Consider the following 12,554-nt stretch of genomic DNA (forward strand, 5'->3'; position numbering starts at 1 on the left):
GTCTTACATATATTCACCTAAATGAATCACAAGAGGTTTATTGCCAAGTGTCTAAATGCCACGTTAGTTTGTTACTATAAAGTCAATTCAATCTTAACTCAAAACTGAAATAAATCCAAAACTCATAGCTGTTTAATATCTAAGAATAAATTAATCACAAGAAAAATGTTTTAATCAAAAGCACAGACAGGTTCTCAAAATGACGATCCAATTATGGATGGCAAAGAAACACACAACTCTGACTTTATATCCCTTAGAAACAGCAACGTCACGTACCACATACTTCTGGCTAAATTTCCAAAGCAATGAAGAAGCAACCACACCACAAAATGGCAGCGTGCTTTCCAGGTTATCAGTTGGCTGGTTGATTATATATTTTGGGAAAATAAACTATTCAAAAGCACACACAGATTCTTACAACAATGATCCTATTTTGGATGGCCAGGAAATTATTCAGAAATTTAGAATTTCGGGTTTTTAGAATCAAGTCTTTTCAAGTGTTCAAAAGCAGTAATAATATAATATGAACAAACACTTTTTAACAAACAGGGTTATACACTAGATGTGTATAAGAATGTCACACACATCATTTTTCACTCCATTGTAATTCCTCAATTCTTGTAATGTATTCTACTCTCAAATTCAGTTGATAGCTGTGATTGGTGTTTGACCTTTTGAATAAGTTTCATGTCACAAATGTATTCACTTGTGTTATAAAGTTTCCCACAAAAACACTACAAAAACGGTGTAGGCATCGAAATATCTTAAGCAAGACCAATACTCTTCTGGTCTGGAACCAAAAAGAAGGTTTTGCCCCAGGCAGCCAACAAATCACAAAATTCTTATTATTGCCCATCAAAGAAGAGGATTGCCTTAAACCCCTTGACAAAAATTATACTTAGTTATTTAAAATTTCTGTTAAAAATCAAAGAGATGAACATAAAAGTAAAGCAGGAAACAAAGCACAATGAATTATAAAAGGGTTTGTCTGAAGAGCCAATACAAAGCAAACAGATATAGTCTACAATGCAAAGTCAAAATCATAAACAGTGCCCACATTCATAAACCAAAAAATTCAAACAATAGTCACTTATGATAAAAATTCCACAAGCCACAATGCTGTTCTGGAGGACCTGACTCTCTGCCTCAAATAAACAGAGGGCAGTTCTCCATCCGAACAACTTTAAGGGGACAGGGCGCATAACTGAACAGAAATGCAGTAACACAAAAATAAACATAATATGTACTATTAAATAATCAATAAAGCTTTCAAAATGTTACACATAAGAGGAGCAAACATATTTCCAATAACAAAATATTCAATGCAATACAAAATGAACAACAAAAATCTTAAATAAAAGAAAAATCAGTGACAAAGCCCTGGCTAAACCATGAAGTTCTTGAACTAGTCCCAAATTTCTCTAAGTCATTTACTTATCAGATTCATCTTACACTGCATCTCAGTCACCTTTTACAATGTGCAGGCACATCATAATTATTACAGTATTTAGTTTTTGATATTGAACTTTTGGTATAGAACTGGGCCACAAATTAGTCACCTTAAATTGAATTAAAGTTTGTCTGACCAAAGGTCTTATAACTTTTCTATAGAAAAAATAACATCAAGGTTATTTAGTCCAGTTCGGGGTTGCTAAAATCTGCAGCCTATCCCAACAACGTTAGGAATAAAACAGGAAACAGCTCTCGTCAGGCTGCCAGTCTATAGTATAGTCTGTCTTCTTATATATGGGCCATTTTAAAGTCATGAATTAACCTAATCAACACATTGTACTGCCTCTGGATGAATGATAAGGCAGGCAGAAGGAGAGTACAGTGGAACAGTAGAAGAAAAAACAAAGTGGGAAGTGGGGTACAAAAATGACCATAACCAATACATAAATTAAAACTCAATGTTAAAAAATCCAGTAACCAGATTGTCAAAACTAGAAACATTGCAAAAACTTTTTCTTTAAAGGTATCCAAAAACTTGTACTGTCATAATAGATGTACTTTACTGTGATTTGTTATGTTTGTTCATAATTTTCACAAAAAGACAATATGTAAAATAAGTCCAAATACACACCAAGACATGGCATAGAAAATACAAATGCAACACTGTGAATGACTAAGTGTAGGATTAGAACCCAGAATGCTGGATCAATGAAGAAGCAATGTTAATCACTGTGCTGTTGTGCACCCCAATGCAAAGAATGATTACCATATAAATAAATATTCAATCATTCCTTCATTCATTGAATTCCTATGCTTTTTACATACTTTAAGTCCATCAAGAGTTGGTCCCTACCCTGGCAGTACTAAGTACGAAGCAGGAGCCAGTCCTTCATCATGCACCAGTCTGTGGTGAATGAGCTTTGACTTAGCCACTCCATTTGCCTGAAATTTTGCCACTGGCTCCTCTTATCAATAATTGCTACTATGCACTATTAATCAGATAGCTGTCATATGATAAAAGAGGTAAGAGAAATATAAACAGAACTTGAATTAAAATCATATTACTCCAGAAATTACACATAGTGTATGGCTTGTGAGTTACAGTTATTAAGTTATTAAGCATTACACTGTATAGTAATATATTTAAATAGATGTGATCCTAATTATGCTTTCTTACCAAAAAAATTTTTTTTAGTACTTTTTCCTTCTTCTGTCTTTTCAGAAGTATTGATACCTGAATATAAAACACCAACTTGATCTAATTTGGGAAAAAAAATAAACAGTACATTAGTAAAAAAGGTAAAATTGAAAAAAAAACATCAGTAATAAGTATATTTTTCTTTCATACATCAAAAAAGTTTCTAGACATTTGTCAGCTTTCATTATTATTGAAATAAATCACAATCCAGTGGACCACAATATAAAAACTTGATAAAGTGATCATATGGATAAGATGGCTGTACTTATGGTGTGTATTGATAAGGGGGGTGAGACAGAGTTGAGGAGTCAGCTGGAAAACTTGGTTTCTTGGTGCAGAAAGAATTGTGTGCAAGTAAACATCAGCAAAACCAAAGAAGTGGTATTTGACTTTTTCTTCACCAGACTCTATGTCCAGTCACTATTCAGGGAGTGGATGTAGAGGGAGTGCACTTCTACAGCTACTTTGGGGTCCACATCAATGACAGGTTGAACTGGTCATGGAATACAGAGGAACCATATAAGTAAGGGCAGAGCAGGCTCTTCTTCCTTAGGAGACTGTGTTCCTGTAATGTAAGAAGGGACATCCTTTGCATTGTCTACAACTCTGTGATGCCCAGTACCATTTTCTACACTGTGGTGTTCTGGGCTGGAAACATCACTTCAGGAGAGGCCCACCAAAATAACAAGGTAGCTAAAAGGACAGGCTGTTATGGGACACACTCTGGACCTTCTGGAGGTAATAGTGAAGGAAAGAATTAAAACAAAACTGAGTGCCATTATGAACCATGCTACACATCCTCTCTTTGACGCAGTAACAATGAGGACTTTTAGCCAACAAATCATTCAACAGAAGTGTATCATGAAACACTACTGGGGCTCCTTTATACCAAGGGCAATATGCCTGCATAATGCCTCACTAGGACTGTCACAGCCAAGTCAAAAGTTTTCTTTTCTTTCTTTTTAGTCATTCTGGTGTGTGTTCCAACCATAGTGTGTGTGACTATATATATTTATGTATCTATCTATGCATGCATGTATGTATTTATTTATTTAAAAAGATTCTATAAAAAGGCAAATTTCCCTCTGGGTACAAATAAAGTTCTATGTAGTGTTTTACTTCAGCAGTTTATCGAGTGATTCTACAAATTCTAATTTTAAATTTTATATGAGAAGTTAAATGGAGAGTTTTTATAGATATGGAATGGAAGAAAGGATGACTGAATTATTTTTGTCTGTGCTTAACATCATTCTACTCTAACCATAAACTGAAACATGTCATTTGCTAAATACAACTTTTTAAATAAAACAAAAGCAAAAATGTGCATGAAGCTTTTTACTAAGTCTCAGACTTTCTGAAAAATAGGTCATTTTTATGTTATACCATAAACCAAGTATTTGTCTGTTAAGTGTGGACAAGTATTTAATACTTGGCTTTTACTGCATGTCAATGAGAGAGAACACTGCCTGAGTCTGTCTTGAAAATGAAAATTAGACACATTCTCTCCATGTAGAGAAAACTTAAATGTTAGTGTCAAATATACAAACTATGATAGTTGTACTTTAAACCATGTGGTGCAGCAGTCTCGTATGTAATTGGAAAGATTTGGTCAGGTTAGTTAATTCTTTTTGCTTCTGATCATTTTTTTCTGCTGCTTCACTTTTGATCTTTAGGGCCAGGATATACTTAATGCTACAAGATGCATTTGCTTGTGGACGCTGCTGCTATATAGGCAGTTTACTTGTGTGCATACTTTATGTAAGTTTGGAGGATTTCACCAGGTGGCAGTGTGAGACATCATCATGGTGCGAAAACAAAATCCAGTTTCTCTGTGTTATAAGTTGAGGGAAGAACGATATTGAAGATTAAAACTCTTTGTATTCTGATGCTGTTGTGAAGGTGCAAAAAAGACAGCAATAGCGACACAGAAGATTGCATGCGAGACCTTTACATGTATTATTACGATGGGGAATATGCAACACTTGTATGGCCTATGCGAGAAATGGATGAACAAAAGCACCACGTATACTTTTCTATGTCGGCATCTAAGTTTCATGATTTGCATCACCTCATTGAACCATTCATCATACATTGATGCACGCAGATTGATCCTGTTGGAGCTGCAATGCAGATTTCCATCACATTGCGAGACACAGCTGAATCCTTACTTCTTTTCTCAGAGAATTTCCGTTTTGCGCGGATGTATCTGCCTTGAATTTGCTTCCATTTTGTCTTGCACATTTCTATTTTCACTTTCAAAGAGATGGTGATTTGATGCCAGCTGTTCTGACAAGCATGTCTGTCACTATGGAGATTTTGATAGTAAGCAGCTTTGCTGACATTATGTACTAAAACCTGAACACACACAGCACTCAAGTTTTTGCTGGCATTGTAACTCACACAAGCTTTGTGTTAATTTCTGACAACGTGCTCATACGTTGCGACAAAAGATGGCTGGGAATGTGTTACAGCCATGATGCCTGCACAGAAGCGTTCTGAGCGTCAAGTATAAAATGGGCCCCAGAATGCATTATATGTCACATGACAGATACTCCACTTTATAATGCCTTGTGACATTCATTGCAGTGTCTGACATTACAAATCCAACAGTCAACTTCAGTAAGAACCCTGTGGGGTGAACACCCTTTGATTTTTGATTTACAGCAATACTCATTTCAATTTCTGTAATAATCTTCTGCTTAGATTATTGAGTCAGCTCATCTTCAGGTCATAGTACAGTTTCAATTTAAGAATATTGTGGCAGTCTGCCTACACGTCATTGAACAGTTTTGAGCCTAGGCATTTGTAACAGTACACCTTCTGGTTGTAGACTTCTGATAATTCTTGTTTGGCGTTAACATATCATTTTTAACTACAGCATGGCTCCTCTTGCTTACATTGCTTACAGATTGCTTACTTATCTATGAAACAATTTCAGTCTTGTGTTAATATTTTGTGTATTCTGGTTCATGACTCATAGCATTCCACTTCTCGGCTGCTTTTTAATATGGGCCTTAACTTTGGTAACAACACATCTAGTTAGCAACTTTTGGTAAGGGAGTGTGGGAGTAAGTAAGTCACTGTTATGGAATCCTTATTCTTATTTGTCATGTAAAAAATAAATATGTATTGTATTAATTTCAACTTCAACTTTTAGATTAAACATATGAAGTTTTCTAAGTCTTTGACAGCTGAAAAACAGAATATAGCCGAAAAGTGTAGCAGATGGCAATAAGCAACACTAACTTACCTGTCTCTATACTTTTGTCTTTTTCTTCTTTTGACTTTGCTTTAAATTAGAACAAAGAAATTAATACATATATTTTGCTAAATTTGACAACAATTTGACTAAGTTATATTTTTACAACTGTTTTTATAATAAAATCCATTTATAATAGTAACGGTTAAAATTTTCACGAATTTTCACCAAAACTAGTATTTCTAATACTTTTAAGGGTATTATCATAAATGATCAAAAATTGATCACTGCTGATCAAGTCATGACAATAGTAGTGAAGGACTCAGCCTTTACCTATCCATCCATCCATTTTCCAACCCGCTGAATCCGAACACAGGGTCACGGGGGTCTGCTGGAGCCAATCCCAGCCAACACAGGGCACAAGGCAGGAAACAATCCCGGGCAGGGTGCCAACCCACCGCAGGACACACACAAACACACCCACACACCAAGCACACACTAGGGCCAATTTAGAATCGCCAATCCACCTAACCTGCATGTCTTTGGACTGTGGGAGGAAACCGGAGCCCCCGGAGGAAACCCACGCAGACACGGGGAGAACATGCAAACTCCACGCAGGGAGGACCCGGGAATCGAACCCAGGTCCCCAGATCTCCCAACTGCGAGGCAGCAGCGCTACCCACTGTGCCACCGTGCCGCCCAGCCTTTACCTATGTAAAAAATAATTGTTTATTTGTAGTTTAGTGATGAGCACTGTAGACATCTTTCCTGAACAGATCAATATATATGGTGGAGAGTAGCTACAGACTACAGAGTAACAGCTACAGATTTCCACTCTGTAACTATAAGTCAAGCAAAATGACATCTTTTACTGGCTAACTGAACAAATTACAATTTGCAAGCTTTCGAGGCAACTCAGGCCCCATCTTCAGGCAGTTTGTAATCTCTCTGTAAAAGTAAATGTATGGAAGGTTAGCTACCACGTGCACACTGAGGTACTATGTGTAATGTCTCCATTATCAACACAGCACAGACGAGAAAGACTATAGTAGGCAGAAAAACAATGGTGATTCATTTTTAATAATGCATCGCATCCATATTTACGACAGAGTAGTGAAAGAACACAGTCCACAGAAGTCCTGGGGAAAAGGGCTCTTCCAATGACCACTGTCAAAAGACACACATCACCAAGCCTGGAGATATGGTTTGGGGAATTATAGAATATACTAGTAGCTCTAAGTTGTTAATCTTTATAAGCACCATGATTGTCCAATCGAATATTCACAGGGATATCAATCCTGTTGTCTTTGCTTTTTTGGTCACCATAGAAACAGCACAAATATTCAAAACCACAACTGCTATTGCCAGTGTGATTTCATTAAACATAACAGCTACTGGATTGTCGATGAGGTTCCCATCTAAATTTAGTTAAACATATATGGGTCATTTTTGAAAGGGACTTCGATTCCAAGCCTCAATCAGGTAGCAGTCATATGATATAAGAGATAAGAGAAATAAAAAGAGAGCTTGAATTAAAATCATATCACTTCAAAAATTACACATAGTGTATGGCTTGTGAGTTATGGTACAGTATATTAAGCATTACACTGTATAGTAATATATTTAAATGCATGTACTGCTGATTAAGCTTTCTTACCAAGTAATTTTTTTTTACTACTCTTTTCTTCTTTGGTCTTTTTAGAAGTATTGACATCTGAATATACAACATCAACTTGATCTAATTTGGAAAAAAAAATAAACAATACATTAATAAAAAGGGTAAAATAAGGAAAAAAAACATCAGTAGTAACTATATGTTTATTTCTTTCATACATCAGAAAGGTTATAGGCTTATGTCAGCATTCAAAATTATTGAAACAAACCACAATCCAGTAGACCATAATACAAAAACCTAGTGATAATACGGATAAGATGGCTGCACTTTTGGGTTGTATTGATAAAGGGGATGAGACAGAGAAGAGGAGTCAGCTGGAGAAATTTGTTTATTGATGCAGAAAGAATTGCCTGCAAGTAAACATCAGCAAAACCAAGGAACTGATTATTGACTTTCACCACACCAAGGAGACTCTATGTCAGGTCAGTATTCAGTGAGAGATGTAGAAGTGGTGCACTCCTACAAGTACTTGGGGGTTCACATCAATGACAGGTTAGACTGGTCTCATAACACAGAGGAACTATATAAACAAGGGCAGAGCAGGGTGTTTTTCCTCAGGAAAATGCGTTCCTTTAATGTCGGAAGTGACACCCTTCACATCTTCTACAACTCTGTGATGGCCAGAGTGATTTCCTATGCCTTGGTGTGCTGGGCTGGTAACATTACTACCACAGAGGCCCACCAAATCAGCAAGATAATTTAAAGGGAAGTTCAGTTATAGGACAACTCCTGGAGGTCATAGCAAAGGAGAGAATTAAAACGAAACTGAGTGTCATTATGAACAAAGCTGATCCTCTCTCTGAAAGAATAACACTGAGGACTTTCAGCCAAGAAATCATTCAGCAGAAGTGTGTGAAGAAATGCCTTTATACCAACAGCAATATGCATGCATAATGCGTCAAAGGGACAGCCAATTCAGAATTTTCTTTCTTTTTAGTCATTCTAGTGTGTGTTCTGACCACAGTGTGTGTGAGTATATACCCAAACTACAGGGTCACGGGGGTCTGCTGGAGCCAATCCCATGTAACACAGGGCGCAAGGAAGGAAACAAACTCTCTGCAGGGCTCCAGCCCACCGTAGGGAACACACCAAGCACACACTAGGGACAATTTAGAATTGCCAATGCATCTAACCTGCATGTCTTTGGACTGTGGAAGGAAACCGGAGTACCCGGAGGAAACCCACACAGACACAGGGAGAACATGCAAACTCCAGGGAGGACCTGGGAAGCAAACCCAGGTCTCCTAACTGCGAGGCAGCAGCGCTACCCACTGCGCCATCGTGCTGCCCCCTCTTGAAAAATGAAAATTAGAAACAGATCCTGAACATGTACAGACATCTTAAATGTTAGTGTCAAATATACAAATTGTAATAGTTTTACTATATACCATATAATGCAGCATTCATGTATGGAATTGTAAAGATATGGACCAGTTTGTTGATTATTTTGCTTCTTAAGTTTTACCTAATGCTTTGTTTTTGGATCTTTAGAAGGCTCCTCTCTCATGGAAAATTATTACATGAGTGCTTTGTATAAGCAGTTTAGTTATGAATTAGTGAAAATTCCTTTATTTATTTTGAAGTGTGCCATGTTGCCATTTTGTAGCCTCAGTATTTCACACATCATTTTAACTACAGATTGGCTCCTGTTGTTTACAGATTTATCATTCAAACAACTTAAGTCTTGTGTTAATATATTGTATCTTCTGGTTCATGCCTTATAGCATTCCACTTCTCGACTACTTTTTAATTTGGGCCTTGATTTTGGTAACAACATATCTTCTAGTTAATGACTTTTGGTGAGAGATTATGGGAGTAAGTTAAGTCCTGCAATAAACTGTTGTGGAATCCTTATTCTTGCTGGTATTTCTCATTTAAAAAATCAATATGTATTACATTTATTTCAACTTCAACTTTTAGTTTAAACATATGAAGTTTTCTGATTCTTTGATAACTGATATGCAGAAAAAGTGTAGCACATGGCAATGAGCAAAGCTAACTTACCTGTCTTTACACTTTTCTTTTTTTCTTCTTTTGATTTTGCTTGAAATTAGAGGAAAGAAATTAATACATTAATTTTGCTAAATATGACAATACAGTACCAATTTACATTATTACAATTATTTTATAATAAAAATGAAATGCTCATCATAATAATCATGATAACATTTCCAACAATTTTCACCAAAACTAGCATTCCTAATACTTTAAGGGTACCTTCATAAATGATCAAAGGTTGAGCACTGCTAATCAAGTCATGACATAAGAAGTAGTGAAGGCCTTCAACTAAAAAAATGTTTATTTGTAGTTTAGTTAAGTAATGAGCACTGGACACTTCTTTCCTGAACACATCAATATATATGGTGGACTGTAATTACAGACTACAGAGCAAAAGCTAGACAAATTCAATTCACTAACAGCAAATGTATGGAGGATTTGCTACCACCTGCACTCTGAGGTTCCGGTGTAATGTCTGACTACAGCACAGACAAGAAAGACTGCAGCAGGTAAGAAAACAATAGTGATTCTTTTCATCTTTAATAATGTGTCTCATCCATGTTTGCGACAGAGTAGTGAGCTGCATGCAGTCTACAGAAGTGAAATGGCTCTTCCACTGACCAGTGTCAAAAGACACAAATCACCAAGCCTGGAGACATGGTTTGGGGAAGTATAAAATATAACAGTAGATCTAAGTTGTTAATCATTGTGGGTGCTCTAATTGTCCAAGAGAATATCCACAGGGATATCAGTCCTGTTGCTATTGCTTTCCTCGTCACCAGAGAAACAGCACAAATATTTAACACTACAGCTGCTGTTACCAGTGAGAGTCCATTAAATATGACAGCTACTGCTTTGTCTGTCAGGCCCCCATCTAAATTCAGCCAAACCTTTATGGGTCATTTTTGAAAGGCACTCAGATTACAGGCCTCGTTCACCCACATCTATGGCTCACCTGACCAGCTTGCTGAGAACAGATTCTTTCTATAAAATAAGTAAAGCTTTGTTAACTCCAAGCAGGATAAAAGCAAGCATGTTTAGTTTTGTTTCTGTTACTTCTGATTTATAGGTTAACAATTGTTTTATCATCTTAATGATTTATATCGACTTAAATGTTACAATATGATTTCAGCTTTGAAACCAAAAAATCGATCATGCACAGTACCACTGCTCTTAGCACCTGACTGGAGCTATTTACTAATAAAGGTTAACATACTATTCAGTTTACTAAATGATCTAAATTGATTGATCTGTGGATCAGTAACAATCTGCTCATGTATTTCTTCATAAAATCTGTTTAATGGAAAGAGAAGGAACACAAACTAATCCCAGTAGTATTGGTTGCAGATGAAAAACTAACCACAGATGAGATATCATCTTTTACAGGTTGGCTCAGCAAGATGCCTTAAAGCATAATTACAAATTGGCATAATGGCACGGCGGTTTCATTGGTGCCTCATTCCATATATTCCTCCAAAGATGTCTTGCATATATTCACTGCCATGCATCACTGGAATTTTATTACCATAGTGTCTAAATGCCAGGTTATTGTGTTACTACAAATTCAATTTAATCTGTCCTCAAAACAAAAGCACAGTCCTAAACTCATAGCAGTTTAATCCCTGACAATAATTTGTTCACCACAAAATTACTTTATTGAAAAGCACACACAGATTATTAGAACAAAGATCCAACTTTGGATGGCCAGGAAACACACTAATTCAGGAATTAAGAATATGAGATATTTAGAATCAGGTATTTTCAAGTGTTCAAAAGCAGTAATAATGTACTATGAACAATCACTATTTTTAACAAACAGGTTTATACACCTGATGTTTATAAAAATGCAGCACACATACCTTTTTCATTCAGTGGTCATTTCTCACTTCTTGTAATCTATCCTACTCTCTAATTCAGTTGATGGCTAAGATTGGTGTTTAAACTTTCAAATAAGTTTCATGTCATGTGTGTATTCACTCGAGTTCTGGAGTTTCCCACAAAAACAGAACACAAAGGGTGTTGGCCCCAAAATATCTAAAACCAGATCACTACTCCCATGGTCTGAAACCAAAAAGCAAGCCTCACCCCAGACAGCCTAGCCTCAATCACAAAATTCACATTATTGCTCATCACATAAGAGGACCACTTTAAACCTTTGAACAAAAATTATATTTAGTTATTTAAAAGTTCTGTTAAACAATCAAAGAGAAGAACATAAAGGTAAAGCAGGAAAAAAGAAACACAATGAATCAAAAAGTTGGCCTAAAGAAGCACTCAAGAGCAAACAAATACTGTCCAAAGTACAAGGCCAAAATCATAAGAACAGCCAAAATTCAGAAACCAAACAACTCCCATAATAATCACTTATGATCCAAATACCACAAGTCACAATACTGTTCTGGAGGACCTGACTCTTTTATATATATATATATATATATATATATATGTTTCAAAGTTTTACTGTCAAATATGATCTGCTTCTCACAACTGAAGAGGGCACCGTGGTGGATGTTTGCCGACTTGCAGACCAACCACTAGCGTTACCTGGTAGGTAACCACCCATACAATCAGATTGTGATTCAGACTACGAATGCCATGAATATATATATATATATAAACATTAATTTATTCAATTTTTCAACTCTTTATATGCTTTAGGATCATTGGGCATTGGATTGTACCTCAGGGATTACAAGGCAGGAGGCAGTGTTGCATGTGACCCGAGTGTAGAGTTTGGGTTTACCCTTCGTTTTTCCTGATTTTCTGCCCCTCCCCCTCTTGCCAACTTCTGTTGTTCTCCATTGTTAATTACATGACAGTTGTGTGTAGAGACAGGTATGAGTTAAGGTCTGTCCAGTATTATACGGTATACTAACATATTTTATTGTGTGTATGGATGATTAAGATTTCTTACCAGGTAATTTGCTTTTAGAAGCCTTTCCCACCTTGGAATTTGTGGAAGTGCTGACATCTGAATAGATGATATCAAATTGATCTATTTTGATAGAAACGAAAAAGAAAACATTAGTAGC

The 12,554-nt window shown here is 36.3% G+C and overlaps 1 protein-coding gene across 1 annotated transcript in view; it reads right to left on the minus strand.

The window, feature by feature from the left end:
• The window catches only part of LOC114642557 (uncharacterized), a 469,497-nt gene that overhangs the window by 431,339 nt on the left and 25,604 nt on the right, over nucleotides 1–12,554 (minus strand). The window contains exons 3-7 of the mRNA XM_051932215.1: nucleotides 12,437–12,517; nucleotides 9,529–9,567; nucleotides 7,507–7,587; nucleotides 5,901–5,939; nucleotides 2,630–2,710 (exon numbers count right to left, since the gene is read on the minus strand). Of these exons, the coding sequence (XP_051788175.1) occupies nucleotides 2,630–2,710; nucleotides 5,901–5,939; nucleotides 7,507–7,587; nucleotides 9,529–9,567; nucleotides 12,437–12,517 (321 nt within the window). The remainder of the gene's footprint in view (nucleotides 1–2,629; nucleotides 2,711–5,900; nucleotides 5,940–7,506; nucleotides 7,588–9,528; nucleotides 9,568–12,436; nucleotides 12,518–12,554) is intronic.

The sequence above is a fragment of the Erpetoichthys calabaricus genome, chromosome 9 (assembly GCF_900747795.2).
Source record: "Erpetoichthys calabaricus chromosome 9, fErpCal1.3, whole genome shotgun sequence".
Lineage (NCBI taxonomy): Eukaryota > Metazoa > Chordata > Cladistia > Polypteriformes > Polypteridae > Erpetoichthys > Erpetoichthys calabaricus.